This window comes from Pelodiscus sinensis, chromosome 5 (genome assembly GCF_049634645.1).
Source record: "Pelodiscus sinensis isolate JC-2024 chromosome 5, ASM4963464v1, whole genome shotgun sequence".
NCBI lineage: Eukaryota > Metazoa > Chordata > Testudines > Trionychidae > Pelodiscus > Pelodiscus sinensis.
The window spans coordinates 61,532,047-61,550,330 of record NC_134715.1 but is presented as its reverse complement, the minus strand read 5'-3'; the positions used below and the strand labels follow the sequence as shown (position 1 = coordinate 61,550,330).

The following is an 18,284-nucleotide window of genomic DNA, read 5'->3' as shown; positions in this document are numbered from 1 at the left end:
GAACACCTACAACTCCTTGAGACAGACATAAATAAGAGTTGTAATTGCTCAGCACTTCTTAGGAATTATGTCATTGGTTAGAAGAAGTGTTACTGAAGTTTAAATTACTGGGGTTATGGTCAAACTTCAAAATATATGGAGGTTCAGTTCATATAATCCTATCTGGTTCAAAAGTTCATATACTTATAGAATTATTATTCAAATTATCCTGACCATGAGTCTTGGATATATATCAAGGGTAAAAGACACTAATACATACAATATTATGGAATAATATTGGGCAATAAGAATCTATCAGGAGGTGCAGGATAGAGAACCAGGTTTGCTAAATTATGGAGATGAATAGCTTAACAGCTCTACAGTGGTGGAAAACAAATTGATGCAAGATGCACAACTCCAGTTATATGAATTATGCAGCTGGAGTCGATGTACCTTGCATTGATTTTGGGGGGTTGCCCCATAGTCGGCGTCAACTGGAGAAACTCTCTCATCAACTTCCTTTACTCCTGCATCTGCAAGGCCTTCCAGAAGTGACAATTTCCCCCACTTCACCTTGACCAATCTGGCCATGAAGGGAAACATTTCTTCCCAGCTCCCTGAGAGAGAAATTACTTGTACAATGACCACACTAGATCCCAATAACCTGCTATTTTGCCATTTTCATGGGTGGGAGAGGCAAGCTGCTCTGCCTGGGTCATGTAAAAGAGGATTTCTCTTGCCTGGCATCAACCTATATAGTATCCATTACTTCTGGTTAATCAGCAACAGGGCTAGGTAAGCATCCCTATAGCTGCCGTAAAATTAGCTCTCTGACTCTCTAATAATTTAAAGAGGTACAAGCCTTTCTCCAAAAAAATGAGAGAAACTCTCCCCCACCTCTTGCTTAATGTGTGGTGTGGTCATTATTATGACATATGAGGTGGTAAATAAATTCCTCAAGGTTTTGGAAAGTATGGCATTAAAAACTGACAGCCACAAACTCTATCAGCTGATAAAGCTGTTATAGGCTACCAGGAATGAATATCTGACAATCTGATTAATTACTTTCACAATATGAACAAATGATTTATTCATTGGCTCTGAACTACCCCTTCCTATATACTGTGCTTCACTGGCACTCTAGCCTTAAGCAGTGTTGAAGAGAATCAACCAACAGTCCAGTAGGGAGCCTAGACCAGTATTTTAGAAATTGCCTAAATATCTGGTTGTTTTCCCCCAAGGCCAGCATCTCCAGTCTTATCTGTTTAGAACTCCAACCAGCTAATTCACGTTCTAGCCATCATAAAATGGCACCACAAACATCATGTTGCCCTTATAGCAATACAGTGAGGCAGATGCCATGGTTGCCCTTTGTTAGGAGAGGGACACAACACAGTGGGACTGAGACATACAGGAGTATTAATTCAAACATTTATTTGGACTAAAAGCATACCTCATAATTTCAATTACTGTTAAAGCAATGAATGACAGATATATAGGAAAAGAAACTGGCCAATTAACTTCTCCTGGGACATAGGATGCCTTTCTCTTAAAAGGTTCCACTCTAGTGTAAGTGCATTCCTATCCTGTCCCACCTCACTTTCTATGACTTAGACATACAAAATTTCTAACACCTTTGACTGTCAAACAGAGTAAAAATGGGCACTCAGTTGTTATGTTCAGGAGATGCAAAAAATTAAAACAGAGCCCTCTTTTCCCACTGCCATGTCCCTTTGAAGTGATGGAAGTAAAATGCAATGGTTGCAGGGTTTTTGTACTTGCTGGATCAAAAAAAAAAGCTACTTCTGCTGAGCTCTTTTATTTTCTGAAAACATTTTTTTCCTTTCCAAATATTAGTATTTGTGGTAAATCTGTTTGATTTTTCTATGCTGTATTTTCTTTGAGATACAGTTTGAGCTATAATTTCAACTGTATCCATCAGTTATCGTCAGATCCTTTATTTATTTACAGGTCTTATTTTGGCTATTACTTTATATCATAGCAAAAGCATGGTAGATAAATGTACCACACATCCTAATATAACAAGCTGTTGGTAAAAGGCTCTGCCATGTTGTGCTCAGACTTACCCATTCTATATGAATATAAATTACACAAGACAAAAATATATGAAAATGTTATTCAGTTACTCTATACTTAATGATCAGATAACCAAACTAGATTTAGAGCCAAAGTCTGTAGTCATTAACTTCAATTGGAGTTTTGTGTGCTTAAGCAATGTACACTGGATACCATAAAAATCATGATATAATTTGTTGTAGGTGAATCATGGCAGATATTCTACAAGTATAACATAAAATAGTAACATTTTCTAAGCTGTTTTTATGATATTTTTCCTGATGGCTACATTCTCAAAATAAATTTATTTATGCTGTTGTAGTGCCAACAGGAATTAGAGTTCCCTTTCACTAGATATTATATATGTGCAAAGGGCCAAATCATGTCTTTTGATTTCCATGTATGTAGGATAGTAAAGGGATAGTATGGATTTTCAATGAAGTTTTATTCTCTCCTCTTATTTAATATAGTCAGGTTTTTCTCCTTATTTAGTCCTCAGAATTAAATAGTATTAACATGTAATTCATGTTACTCTTATTATGAAGATGTAATAAAAAGAAGACATTATTTTATGGAAGAGTTGTACCCTTTGCAATGGATTGTAAAGATAGAAATATGCATTGTGGCAATCACATTATGCAATAAGTTTAAGAGAAATGTTGTCTGACTTAGACAAAAATGAACTGAGTAGCAAATAAGAACTGCAGACATTATACCTCTGGGATTTTAGGCAAAGCATGTCCTAAAAGCTGCATTTCTTCTTCAATTTACATTTTAAGTGCTCATCAAGGTAAGCGGCAATGAAGTCAGAAGACTGAACATGTAATAATTTTCTCTTCTTTTGAACCAGTACAAAGAGAAAACCCTTCAAGGTCAGATAATTTTTTAAAATTGTAAGGGTTCTATTCTGTCACCCCACATGAGGCCAAAATTTATACAGTTTAGATGGAAGAGTGGTGGAATGTGACTTTCCTCTCTGTCTAATTTGAAATTACTATTTTGTAACCTACATTTTCATTGTATGATAGGACTTTCCTTCAGTGCACAAGGGAGGCACAGGTCTGAAAATGCATGTCCAGTTTTAGCATGTATAGCTGTTAATTTCAAGGTCAGTATCAGCTATAAGTCAGCTACTAACTACTGTATATTTTCAGACATTTTCACCATTTATACTGAATACCAATAAGCTTTAGAAGTCAAGTTTCCTTGTCTTAACATATTCTTTTCTAAATGTTCTAACTATTTTTCTCCACCATTGTTACTGGACATAATGGAAGGAAAACACCATTCTTTCTGTATACTTGAACGGAAAAATTTTAAAGAAGTGTTAGCCAATATTCCATACTCCAGGGCCCTTTCAACTTTTCAGCACCAAAAATCCACAGGGAATATTTGGTTTTCCTCTGCATTCGCATGGTATAGTAGCATTCATACTCAACTTTGAATTACTATGTATGTTCTATTACAGAACACAGAGACAAAATTATTGTGCCTGTTTACTTATGCAAGAGCATCCCTCAGTAATCTAATGCTGGTCTTTAAAGGGTGGGCAAGGGTCTCAGCTGTAGTCTCCAAATGTGTCACATGACTGCAAACTGGAAGCATGAACTGCTGAAATTATAGGATGGGCAACATTCCTCCAGGAAGAGGAGTGGGGATAATTGTGTTAGGAAATTTTAAAGGAGCTGTTGTAGTGGCTTGCTGGTGGGAGCTCTCTATGGAAACATCTTTTGAACTAAGACCAGTGAGGTGGGGACTGTGCTAAGAGGAAATGAAAGGGAGGGGTTTGGTGAAGGTCATTATATATATATATATATATATATATATATATAGTAACCCATTGTCTGTGAGTCTGTAATGCTGATGTACACGGCCACACCCCCTGGCCGTGTACGTCAGCGCCCCACCCGCCTTCCCCTCCCTCCCTGGCAGTTCGGCCGAGCGCTGCACCACTCAGCTGGGCCTTGGCGGGGGAGCAAGCGGCGGCAAGCGTCCGTTTGGGGTCTGTACTCCACACACGTGGGGAGCGCAGACCCCAAACGGCCGCTTGCTACCCAAGGCCCAGCTGAGCGGCCCCCTTCCCCTCCCTGTGTGGCACCCTACCCCCCCTTCCCCTCCATCCGCTGCTCAGCTGGGCCCCAGCGTGGGAGCAAGTGGCAGCAAGCGGCCTTTTGGGGTCCGCGCTCCTCACGTGTGGGGCAGTGCCCTACGGAGGGAGAGGAAGGGGGGGTCAGAGCTGGCCGGAAGGGGGGCAGGAAGCAGAGCTGGGGGGGGGGATCGGTGGCTGTGGGGCTGGAGGGAGGAATGGGGGGACCCGAAGAAAGGGGGGAGGGAAGTAGCACTGGTGGGGGGGTCCTGGGGCTGGCCAGCGGGAAGCAGAGCTGGGGGGGGGGGAAGCAGACCTGGTGGGGAGGGGGGTGCAGCTGCTGGCCACAGCTGGACCCCAAATGGGTGCTTGCTGCCGCTTGCTCCCCAACTGCGGCCCAGCTGAGTGGCGCTGGCGCTGCACTGCTCTGCTCAGCCGAGCCCTGGTGGGAAAGGAAGGGGGGCAGGGAGGTGATGTACATGGCCAGGGGGCAGGGGCTGTTTAGGCTCCTCTGGGGTGGGAGAGAAAGAGAGGGTGGTGACATACACGGCCCCACACCCTGGATGTGTACATCACTGCCCTGCCCCCTCCCTCACGGCAGCCCAGCTGAGCAGGCAGCACTCAGCCAAGCGTCACGGCGGGAGGGAAGGGGGATGGGGAGAGACGGACGGGAGAGAGAGGCAGGAGGAGGAGGAGAAGAGAAAGGGAGAGTGAGAGGCAGAAGGGGGAGAAGAGAAAGAAAAAGGAGAGAGATGCAGAAGCTGGAGGAGAGCTGCGAGAGAGGGGGGGAGGCCGTAGGAGGAGAGAGAGAGAGAGAAAGAGACAGAGCGAGAGCGCTCAGGAGAGAAGACCTGAAAATCCCGTCTTATGACGGGCTAATTGGCTAGTAAATAAAAAGTAGCAAGCAGATATAAAGAGGAACAGCTTGTACTTTGGGGAAAACAATTGTTTCACTACATATAGTCCCAGGACTGGAACCTCAGTGAGGGGCAGACTTGAGTTCCTGGAAAATCATGCTAGTCAATGCTTCTAGAGGAAACAGTCCTTGCTTTCATGACTTGAAGTAGTATAGCTGAAAGTAGAATAATACAGTCATCAGCATAGAGGAGTAGCAATATTGCCAATAGCATGGACATAAGTTGGGGGATAGCAGTTATCCTACATAATTGTTTACATTTTAAGCTTAGTTGAGTTCCTATATAATGAGTAAAAGGAAAATGCTAGTCCGGACTTTCTAAATATGGTAAATTTTTTTAGACTTAGGGCACTCTTCTGCCTCTGTGAAATTACTCATGTAATTTTGTTCTTTCCACACAGCTACACATTGGCAGCATAGGTATATGAACTGCATGATGCTAAGAGATAAAGTGAATAGTAAGTCAGCTTGCATATAAAGATCAATTTTATAAATAGAAGACTTGCATAGATCTCAGCCCTCTGTTGTGGTGGTGTGTGGTTTTTTTTTTTTACTGTCATCTGTGGTGATGGTAGTTTCAGTATATAGCATAGCTCTGAAATGCACGGTCCTATAAGAAACATGGTCCTATAAGAAACACTATGCATTCTTATAAGAGCTGTAAGTGTGGTTTTATAGATCCTTTCTGGATAAATCTTATCTTGTTCTTAGGAAGTTATAAGTTCCTTGTAATTAAACCTTGATTGTTTATAAGCAGTTTTATTTTCCTCTTCCTATATGCCATCATTTAATATCACTGGGAATTACTCATGTATAGGAGGAGGAGCAGGGGTCCCAGAACATTCCTGATGACAAATAACAAGCACTCAAAGATGAAGGTATCTGATGCACAAATGCTTTTCCCCACTGTTCATCTTAGATAGTGTCATGGGGTGGGAAGCCCAGTCCCATGGGAGGCAGGGCAGGGAGCCTTTTAGGTCCTGTCTGGGTTGCTCCACCCCATAATTGGTCCATAGGGCTACTGTCAGAGGCCCAGCCAGTAATAACCCTAGTCAGTGGTGCAGTAAGGCCCAGTAGCCAAGTCAGTGTAGTTGAGGCAACCCCCCTTTTGGGAGTCAGTGGGAGTAGGGGAAGGGGGACCTGAGCTCTCCCTCTCCACCAGGTCCTATCTCAGGACCCTGTCAGTGGTGTGTGTGTCCCACCACTGTCTCAATGGGAAATCCACCTGAAACATGCTGAGCTCCTGGGGCCCTTCTTGCTCTCTGTCCTGGGTTACTTCCTACCCTGTCCGATGGCCGGCATCTTCCCCACCTGCATCCTCTCGACTAGTCGCTCCCCCGTCAGTCCTGTTGGCGGGCCTCCATCCCAACGTCTGCCTACTGCAGTAGCTGCTGCCATGTCTGTTGCTGCTACGGTTACAGCTGTGGCGGTGGCAGTGGCTGTGGCTCTTGGGCTCTGGCTGGAGCTCCTTCCTCTTCCATGGTTATCCCTGACTGAGCTCCTCCCCTTTCTTTTATACGAAGCCTGCAGATGGAGCATGCCCAGCAAGGCTGTGGGGCGAGGCCCGCTCAGCTAAGCAGGCCTGGTTAACATCTCCCAGGCCGGTGCAGGGTTGGTTCACCCCATCACAGGTAGCTGGACTGGGGGGTGGAGAGTTCCAGATGATAAAGAGGGGGAGAATACAGTCCCACTCAGCAGATGCAGTAGCTGCTGTACTGAGTAGTGGTGGATCCTCTAATCTTACCTGCTCCTCACTGATCTCTGCTATATAAGAAACTAGAGTTCAGTGAAGTTTATCTTCAGAAAAGAGAGGAGTAGCTCTCCCTGCATGGTAAACCCATTCTGTCTTTCTCTTTGTGCAGTGAAACAATCCCTGTTCCTAAACTATTTTGCAAAAGTTAGATAGTTGAGCATTTGCTTTGGAAGAAACAATAATTAATAAATGGCTGATTGACAGAGTTTCTCAATCAGATGTAATTTTGGTATGTCAATGGATGATTTTTAGTATCTTATAGAGGAATACTACATGAGATGTATGCATCGGATGTCAATAGACACTTACAAATGTTGCAGACTGCTCTATAGAAGACATTTAAAAAATATAATACATGATGTAGGCTGCCAATACCATTGGGAGCTACGTGAACCCTAAAATGTACCAATTCCAGTGACAGATGTATTGATTTTCTCTTGATTGCTATGGAATATCATGTTAAATAAGAAGATTGGTGTTGTGTATATGAGGTGCTTGATCAATACAGGTTGAACATAAAAAGTACCTACATAGAATTTTCTGGAAACCTTATATAAATTCTCTTTCCAGCTATATTTTTGCTTCCATAAGTAGCAAGAAACAAGAGAGATGTTGATTACTGTAGCTGGAGCAATATGAATTGAATGCATGGCATTTGCTTCAGTTGCTCACTAGGTCAAATAAATTAGTTTAAAAAAAGGTGTAAAACACTAATGTTGGCGTTCTACCAAATACATGAGTTCTCAGGCTTACAACTATCAATGGAAAGTGAGGAAAACTGAATTAGCAGAGAATGTTAATTTTCTTCTTAAGAAAAGACTTCAATTTTCTTAGAAGCAGTTGTGACATAAACTTTCTATGACTTGCCAGTAACTCCTGGAAGTCTCTTTTGTGTAAATCTGATACTTCTAGCTCTGGAATGTCCTTCTGTAAGTGCATTAGCTTGGATTCTCCCTTTTTCCATGAATATAAAGTTCTTATTTTAATCCTAATGAATCACAAGATTTCAAAAATCTGTCACTGATATGGGACAGAGGCTATGTCTACACTCCATTCTTTTTTGGAAAAAGGTACGCAAATTTTGCTCTGCAATTTGCATCCTTTTTTCTGGTTGTTTTTTCAGAAGAGACTTTTCTGAAATTTGGCCCATCTATACTGGGCCAAATTTTGGAAAAAACTCCTCTTTAGGAAGAGCCCTTCTTCCTTGTGAAACAAGGTTTACAGGGCTTCCGAAAGAGCACGTCTGCTCTTCTGCAAAAAATGTCAGAAGAGCAGACGTGTTCCCTGACAAGTTTCCATCAATCTCTGTATTGTAGACATAGCCTGATTTATATGAGTTTGACCTCCAAAAACAGTACAGTTTTGATAGGCAAATGCTATATTGGTATGAGGACCAGAAGCAAACGTTGGTGTAATATGTTGATTTAAAAAAATGAAAGAGTGCTTTGTAGCTGCTCAGAGATTTGTAATGTTAGAATGAGTCCAGAGTGTTGGAGTAATGTGTAGAATTCAGGTAAGGCCATCAATCTATGCATAATCTATGAAATTTAGAGTATTGATCTCACTATCCCATATATTTATTTTTATTTTTAAATTTAACAGTCTGTTTAGTATCCTTAAAGAGCAAACTTCATCTGCCTGAATATGGGCATAAATAGCCTGAAATTGGGTAACTGATGGTGTAGTTCCATCAGTCAGCTCTCCTAACCCTAGAATAGCAGGTTGCTACATCAATGAAGGATTGTCTATTAAGTATCTAAAGAGGAGATGTCATCCCCTTACTATTTCTGCATAATCCAAAGCAATGTCCATGAACTGGGCTTTGAACAAAGAGAAGATCTGGATTTAAACTTTAACTCTCTCAAGTTTAAGTGTATCGTAAAAAGTTACATTGGGTTTGTCAAATGATTGCATTTGCACTGAGCTGTTGACAAATTTACCATTACCTGTGCAAACAAGAATAGCTATTGAGCGATTTCAGCACCTGACGTTAGAGATGCTACTTCAAAATACTGTGAAATAAATTATCACTGTGTTATTAACTGTCTTTCAAAGTGTCCTCTATGATGTTCACACTTTTAAATGTTATTTATGATAACAAATGGCTGAATATAAAGTTAAAAAGAAATCTCGATATTTTAAAATTATTTCTAAAGGTGAAATGAAGTAAATAAATACCATAAGATTTGATAGAAATGTATTAAGTACAGGTCCTTGAACATCAAGTTTTTAACTCATGAAATTCACCTTACTAAATTTTAGTTAGCTTTTTGTATTTCTTTCTAAAGAGGCTCAAGACTGATTTTAAATCTTTAGAAACTTTATTCTTGAACCACCCCTTTTGTGAGTTAGTTATTACTCAAAACAAGTTGAACCTCTGTAGTCATGGATTCTCTGGACCAGCAACATTCATGAACCATGAATGTTGCTGGACCAGAGAGCCTCAACTGCAGAGCTTGCCAGTAGCTGGGAACACAGCTGCTCTAGCAGGCAGGCAGCTCACAAGGTCAACAGCCAGGAGCGCAGCCCAGCAGGTGGGCTGGTAGCCCAAGTGGAACCTGCAGCTGGGGCAGAAAGCACCTGCAGTTGGACTGGAGCCAGCAGCAGGGGGTTGGGGCGGGAAGGAAGAATCAGCTGAGGGAGGAAGAGGAGCAGAGATCCTCCAGCCAGAGCAGGACCAGCAGTCAGGAGCAGAGGAACCTGGCAGGCAGGTTGGGGGCAATATGCTGGTCAGGGCCATCAGCTAGGAAAGCAGCCCCAAGGAGCCTGCAGGCCTGATCCAGCAAACTCCCTTGTTTGGGACTGCTCAAGTCCCAAGAATGCCAGACTAGTGAAGTCCTACCTTTATTTAGATGGCAGCAGTTTTCAAAATGTTTTTAGTGTTTTCTAAACACTAAGCAAGATGATTTGTTTTAATTGCAGAAACAAACCCAGAATGGAAATTGCAAGGTTTTTTTTAGTTATTTGGAATACTTTTGAAATCTGTAGTTTCAGCAGTGGGCTTTCCATCCTTTTCAGCAGATCATGTTGTATTATTTATTATAATTTCTATTGTAGTATATACATAGTGCATGATATAGCTTTTATAGGTAACTGATAATAGAGACTTTCAGACTGAAATCCTTGTTCCTGTACCAAGCCCCAGCAACTAGACTTGGCAAAGGAGAGTTCCTGAAAGGCTGAAATTGCTTAAATCCTTTCCCCCAGATTGAAGCAATTTAAGCAAACAAACAGTAGTTTTCAAATCAAAATTGTTCATTTCTTTTTTTGTTTGTTTTCCAATTCTTATAGCCAAAAGCATTAGCTAAATTCTATCCAAATTTGTTATGAATCTTGGTGCCCCAAAAATGCATTTTCCAGCAAATTTCCTATTCACAAAATAAGGTGGTTGTACCTGGGTCTACACAATTCGGACAAAGGCTATATGAAAGGAAGCATTATCTTAATTATATCAATGGGGAACTGAGGCACACAGAAAGATGAATTGAGTTGCCCGTGGAACACATAAACTGAATCTGAATCTCTTGAGCCCTGGTTTAACCCTCCTAATCAATGAATCATCCTTCATGTGTGTGTTCCAAAACAAAACAAAAACCCTTCCTTCCTCTACAGATGTACACAAAGTAGCAGCACTGCATTTGCAAACACAAAACAATTGAAAGGTTTAGTTTTTCTGACATATTTCTCACCTTAAACTAATGGATTATGTCTGAGCTGAAGGGCAGTGGTTAAGGAGTATGTCTTAGCTTATAGGTGTTGCAGGATCTACACCAGCCTAACCAAGATCAAGTTTAGTATTCTTATAGATACACAGTAGAACAAGACAAAGTTACAAACAATATCTGTGTATGCTTGTGCACATCCCCTTTAATTCTGGGTGATGCCTAGGGAAGTACCTGTTCACAGGATATTTTGTATATTTAAAGTTATATTTTCACTATCTCATACTTTAGGGAAAATACACATATAAAAGGAAAAGTTTTAACAACATTAAGCAAACAGTTAAAGAAACACATAAACCCTTCTTAATCTATAATCTTCCTGTGTGCGATGTCTTGAAGATAGACTGTCCAGGTTTCTGACTGAGGCCCTAATTCTGTGTTTTATTATGGCTTGTTTATGCCTCCTCTGCTATGCCACAAAGTCAGTAGAATTAGTGATTAGAGAATATCAGCCTGGAGAATTCTTCTGGTGAGCTAGCGCTAGTAGAATAATAGCCCTGTAACACTATTTACAGTGCCAAGGAACACGTGTTGGGAATCAGAAGGTGTATGGAGTATTATGCTATATGTGGTCAGACTAGATGATCTATCAAGATCCTCATTATGATACTATTTTTTTTGGCTGTTGTTGCTTACCACCAGCTTTAGAGTAGCTCCTATGGCTGGACTCTGACAGGTCCCACAAACTTTGTTTCCTCACACCCTTCCTAAGTTATGCTAACTGAGTATACCCACAGCTCACCTGGGTTTTTAATCAAAGAAGAGTTCTCTCGCAAAGTCTCCAATCCAGTTTTCACACATTCCAGAACATACTGGAACAGGAGGTTGGGATTTTAGTTAGTGGAATAGAAATACACATTGAGTGCAGACATCCTTAATAAAACTCATAAAATGTGTGCTTCAGTATCTCGATTTAAGAAGTCTTCAGCATTTTGGGGCATAAATAGGGTATTAGGTCATATGTACATTGCCTTGCGTACACCTTATGTTTGCATATCCTATATGATAACTAGAGTAATAAATTTGTACTGAGATGGTATCCTGTTAACATCTATTCTAATTTACTAATGGAATTTGAGAGTTTTAGGTCTATTAGATTATTTTTAAGTAAATGATTTATTAAGATCTGTCATTAATCTTTTACTTTTTTTATTTTGACAGGCACAAGCCAGTAAGGATGTTTATGTGGTGGTCAGCTGTTTTATTTCTTGGATGCATTTTGTTGGGAGCAGAAGGGAGGCCAGCCAAGGAAGGATATGACTTTAAACCCTATCAGCCTCTAGTAAGATTACGCCACAAGGTACTGATTTTCTAACATTCCTTGCTTTTTCACAGATAAAGAATAACTTACTCATTAGATTTTTATTTTATCAAAGTAACCATTTAGAAAGAAACCTTCCAATAATAAAATCTGCAGAATATTGCTGATTGAACAGTGTAAAGAGATGCTTTGCAACTCTCCAAAACAGCCTTAAATCTAGTTTCCATAGTCACAAGATAACTCCCCTTGCATAGGGTGATTCTGTAGTGATAGAGAATAATCACAGCATCTCCTAAACTGCTCCTCACTGGGCTGCTATAAAGGCCCCTGGCATAGACTAAAACAGCGATTAAATTGCTTTAAATTATGTCAGAGACAGAAGCAGCACCTTGGAGAGTCTTAGAATCTGGGGATGAGGCCACAACAATGACTTAAAACTTTTCCACATACTTGTGAACTTATGGCAGGTGCACTTTAGCTGGAGAATCAGGACCATTATCTGTATTAAATATCTTTAAGTATTTTGAAACCATCAAAGTAGGTTGATGTTAACATTTCAAGGTGTTTTAGTTTAATTTCTTTCTATAGTTTACAACATACTAAAACTGTTTCCAAATAGTCGTAAGTTTGTAAAGACGAGCCCAAATCCTGAAGTTCTCGCTCGGTCTATGTTCAAGTGAAACCACTGAATTTTTGCCTAATTAAATTCTGAGATTTATCTATGAATGTACATTATTTATGTAAGTACAGTAAATTTCTTACAGCTGGAATATAAAATATATAAAAACTTTATTTTAGTATAATTACGAAGAAATGCTACAGTATGAATCCTCACTGTATTAACCAATGTTGGCATGAGCCAATCATGTCTTGGATCCTTGAGGCCCCAGTCCTGTAAACACTCTTACAAGAGCTTAATTTTAAGTGGGTAAGTAGACTAGTTGGAAGGATAAGGGTATTAGACTTTACCTGTTAGTTCAGTTCTAGTTATGCAACTTTAGAGCAGCATATCCTACCATAGTAGCAAGGAGAAAAAAGGAAACTGAGAAAACAGTATACTGAAACTGAGAAGAAACAAAAACAGACAGGAAGGGTGACCATGAAAACACTGAAAATACAGACATTATAGTTGAAAAGGGGAGGAGGGAGAAGAAGGAAAGAGATGAAAGCAGAGAAAAACAGAAGCAGGAGATAAGAAACAGCTAAGAATATATTTTTTAATATACATGATCTCTAGTTAATACATCTTAGGTTACGATGAGGCTGTTTGTAGTAGTGTTGGTGGAGCAGCGTTGCTATTTCCCTTCTAGTTCTTAGATAGCTATTTTAAGCTAGGAACAGAATATGATACAGATTACAAATGTAGATTTTGGAGATTAATATAGATTAAAAATAGATTATTTTTCTCTTGTCTCTAAACCATCATTGTTTTATTTTATTTATTCAATTCTAGTAAAAGGCCTCTGATATTATACCCAGGTTTTTTTTGCAATTACTGTAGTTGTAAGAATATATCAGGCTGCTGGTGGTTTCCTAAACATGTTCCCTCTGCTAAGGGTTGGTACTTCTGGGAAAGGTTTAAATGAGTCCTGTTGACTCACTGAGTGAGATGACTTGCCATCACCATCTGGCTACAAAGGAAATAGGATTCTCTCTCGGAGAGAAGAAAGATATAGACTGTGGCCTGAACATTTCTAAGAGGAAAAAATCCTCTTAGAAATCAAACATTGTAGAAGTTGTGAGCTAGTGTGTTTTAGTTTATTGTTGTAAAGCCAAACCCCTGGAATTAAAGCATGTGAACTTCTTTTATAAGGCATGTTGCTAAAGACTCCTGCTTACAGAGTGCTATCAATGATTGCTAGTTCGGGAAATGATTTTACTGTACCATGAACACTTACAAGATTTCAAAAAAAAATTCCATTCCACGTTGGTGAGAAACTACATTTGTTCAAAAGTTTTTGATAAACTCCCAGAGAAAGAGAGCTCAGAATTGCCTGTTGGTTAGGTAACTCATGGTAATATGGAAGAAGCTTCCTGATCTAGATCCAAGACATGAATCTGAATGTTCCACATTTCAGGTGCTCTGGGTTGCCACTCTTTCTTTCTCTCTTTGGTTTTGACCAAAATTCTATCCTTGACTTTTCTTACAAAAGACTCATCAAAATTGGTACATTACCATGAAAAGCTTTGATTTGATAAATTGGCATTTCCCAGAAAACAAAAACAAAAGCACCACAAACATCCCCTCTCCCCGCTTTGCAAAATGTTTTCTGTTCAACTGTAATGATGGAATTGAATGATTAACTTCTGATTTATTCAAGTGGAGTAACTCCTGAGTTACCCTAGTTCAAGGGAATCAGAATCAGATACACTATTCTTGAAAATAACTGTTAAAAAGTAGGTCAGGAATGTTATGTTTTACAGCAGAAGTGATGGCACCTTCTGTTAGCATGTCTTGACATTTTTGTCTCTTTGGAAAAGATAAAATTACAAATTTTAAAAGATAAAATAAGAATAGGCGGCTGGTGAAAATGAAGAGAACATTGGAGTGGAAGAAGAGTGTAAGCAACTGAGAACTAACCAACAAAATCTGTGTGGATTATTTTTTTGATGATAAAAATTACCTAGCTTGTAATCTACTACAGGTTGGACCTCCCTGGTCCAGCACCTTCAGGACCCAACTGGTCCCAAATGAGGATTTTTTCTGGACCAGGGTAGGTCATTGCAGGCTCTCTACTGCCAGCCACCTTCTCACTGCCCTCTCTACTGGGCTTTTTGGTTCCTTCTACAACCCAGCTGAGCCCCAAGCACCAGCTCCTGGCACCGCCCTCTCCACAGCTCAGCTGAGCCATGAGCCAGCTCTGCAGCCCAGCTGAGCTGCGCACCTACTCCCTACCCCTGCATCCCAGATGATCTGCATGCCAGCTCGTGGCCCTCCACCCACAGGAAGTGCACTGGGACTCTCTGATTCTGGAACATCAATGGTCATGCCGGACCATGGATGTTGTTGGACCAGAGAATCCTGGATTTTAGAGGTACAACCTGTACATATTTGAGAGAAACTTAAACAAATAGTCTAATAGCACCTTAAAGACTAACAAAACATGTAGATGGTATCACAAGCTTTTGAGGGCAAAACCCACTTCAGATGAAGACGTGGAATCTGAAGAAGTGGGTTTTGCTCACAAAATCTCATGATACCATCTACATGTTTTGTTAATCTTGAAGACACTACTAGACTATTGGTTGTTTAAGTTTTTCCAATTACAGACTAACTTGGCTACCCCTATGAAATATTTGAGAGTGTTTGAGTGTCTGTCTATCTGTCCATCTGTCTGAATCTGTTCATTCAAGAACTTCTTCTAAATGATAAGGGCTAGCTCCACCAAATTTGGTATGCAGCTTCCTCTTATCACTCTTATAACTTACAGAAAAGTGTGGGTTTGGTTGTGCCAGGACAATGGGATGTGCCTGTAATATGATTGTTTCTCATACAATGGAAAGGGAGAGGTCTACTAGTAGGCACAGTTATACTGTATAATGACCATTGAGGAGCAGCCAGGGGTCAGAGATGGGGACCAGGACAACTATAACCCCATTGGGGCAGCAGGGGATGGGGTGGATAAAGGGACAACTATCTACCATATAATTGAGTTTGTCATTTTGTTTGTATGCCTGTCTGTTTGTGTGTCTTTCCCCCAGATAGGGGGAACATGCACCCTTCCCGCCAGCTGTGCCTGCTACAGCAGCCATAGAGAGGCACTTCCCACCTGACCCCAAGCTACTACAGTGCCAGAGGGCTGAGGTTGTCCTCTCTCTCCATTGTCACCTGTAAACCAGGCCCCCTCATCCCTACAGCAATGCTTTAAATGAAGAAAAACAAAAAATAATTTCAGTTAAGGACTCTGAGTGATACTAATACTTTACTATTAGTATGAAAGAAACAAACAAACAAAAAAAAAGATATAAAATATGTCCTGAAGTCAGTGTATTGTAGTCAGTCCTGGCATAGATATGCATTTATAATACCTAATAAGTAATAATATTTTATATTAGATATACACTACAGGAATCTGAGCATTTTTCTGTCTTCAACAAGCATTTTATATTTTAAAAGTTAAAATAAATAGATTCAATTATGTAGTATTGTTTATTTCAAGTAGAAGATGTGTACAAGTACAGGAAAGTGTTGCTTATAGTTGAGTAAGTAATATTTCTGAAGCTTTATGGCTGCATAGAGTGAAAACAAATGAGAATTCAAAGTTGCTGCAGTTCTGTACTGGGAAGTGTAAGCAATTATTAGAGTCCAAGTCAGAGCAGTTTTAACTCTCAGGTGGAAATAAAAGTATCCCATTTCTTCTTTGTTAACTTGAAATTATTAGCTTATCTGTGTGAGAAAATAATTATTATTTCTACAGTTAGCAATTTCAGATATTCACAAAGGTTTTATGTATTTACATTTAAAAATGGATTATATACCACTTTTATGCAGGATTTTTTTTTCTGAATTACACATAAGTATTGGAAAACTCAGGCAATTTCAAGGTTAATTTAAACTATATTTTGTGTGTGTGTGTGTATAGAGAGATAAAGATATAGATATAAACAGTGACCCACTTCTCTCTCTCTCTCTCTTCTCCCATAAATATATATGGCCAAAATCTGATATTAGTGTGGTTTTGTGTGTATGAAATTTTGCCTATTGATTTCTGAAGGGAGATGACAGATAATTACAATGTCACAATGATACACACAAACACGGAGTAGTTAACCTGGAATGTTACAAGGGGAAAGCTATAGTTGCCTCTGAAAGCAGCAACATTCTTGCTAAAGATAATAAAGAGAGGATTCCCTACTCTACTCATTTAGTAGGCTGAGTAAAAAAAAGAATTATAAACTAAATCAATAAGTTTTTCAGATATCACTAGATAATGCTCAGTGTGTGGATTTTCTAGAAATGTCATGAAAATTAGCCAACTGAAACCATATTACCCAGAAAAACAAATATAAACATGTAAAATATACTGCACTCTGGCTTCTCTATGTGGATCCTGTAGTACTGTGGAAACAGTGGAACAGAAAACTAAATCAACACTGTTTTTCTTACTATGAGGACATTATAATTAGGAAGTGGGTCATTGTCAGCTTTTCTAGAAACACAAAGTGAATTCTGATGCCTCTTTTTTCATCTGTCTTTTTCTCCTGCTCCAAAGAACCTCTTTCTCTTACAAGGAAATAAACATACCACTTTCTCTCCTCCCCCCCCTCTGAAAAAACTTTCTCCTCCCCTCTCCCCCGCGTGAAAAAGTGAAGCAATGCTACCCTAAACAGTGTGAGAGAGGCCTGGGGGTAGGGAATCAATGGTGAGCACTTGGGTTCTTTGATCTCTGTGGTAGCTGACAAAGGAAGTCAAGGCAAAAAGAAATCTACAGTGAAAACTAGAATTGAGATGTTTAACGTTACTCCACCCGGTATTGCTGGTCATTAACTCACACTGTGATGTTGTTAAACAAAAATGCCAGTTTTAGATTTGTGATGCTAAGTCTATGATTAATGAATAATATAATTTTAGGTGTCCATAATTTCATAGAAATCATTTTCACTGAATTACTGAAAGCTGGCTGGGTGATAATGATAGACTGTTTTTGATACAGTTAATTCTGGTCAGCTCAATCTGAATTAAGGAGGAACCAGGAATAGAGGAGCTTTTTGTATCCAATCTGTAATTTAAGAAGTGCCTTCCACCATAACTGGATGGAATGCATTGTATCTTCTGTGGGAGTCATGTGGGAGAGTTAAATTGGGAGAGTTAAATTGGGACTGGGTCTACTGTACCAATAATTTATTAGGTAGCAAAGTCCCTGCATGGGTTTATGGGTTTCCTCCCCATGGTGGCATTGGAGCTTTTGTGGCTACCAATGATTTTAGAACTTAATAGATATCTGATGATATCTTTTGAATCAGGTCAAGATTATTTCCTTACCATAATGACCATGGAACTATCACAGGTAGTAACTGTCTCATTTCACATAATTTGCCACACTCTTAATTTCATTTCTGAATTGGGATGGTAGATTAGATAGCATTTTTAAATGTGTCAGGGTCTGAATCATTGCCTTCATCTGAAAAGGACAGACTGATTGGGATAAGGAAATTGCGTTGATGGTCTATCCCAATGGTTATGGGAATTGGAGCTCTTTCAGAAGGCTACAAGGATCTATATTGTTTCTTCCAAGAGATATTTATTTGGCTATTTTAACTTCTATCTTCAGTCCTCAAAAGAGTAGTGTATGTTCTCTGGGTTTGTCTTCTCAGGTCACCTGGGTTTACACATTATCTGCACTAGATAAAATATGAGGGAAGATGCTTTTGACAACAGATGCTTTAGACTGACTGGAGGATAGCATTTATAAATATATATGTTGAGACTGTAGATAATTTATTTCTTCATGACTGATGCAGGCCTGCACAGACCAGTTGGTTTCATCATT

The 18,284-nt window shown here is 39.7% G+C and overlaps 1 protein-coding gene across 2 annotated transcripts in view; it reads left to right on the top strand.

Moving 5' to 3' along the window:
- The window catches only part of FSTL5 (follistatin like 5), a 560,578-nt gene that overhangs the window by 35,300 nt on the left and 506,994 nt on the right, over positions 1–18,284 (top strand). For both annotated transcript variants that reach the window (XM_006121877.4, XM_006121878.4), the window contains exon 2: positions 11,694–11,832. In XM_006121877.4, the coding sequence (XP_006121939.3) occupies positions 11,694–11,832 (139 nt within the window). The remainder of the gene's footprint in view (positions 1–11,693; positions 11,833–18,284) is intronic.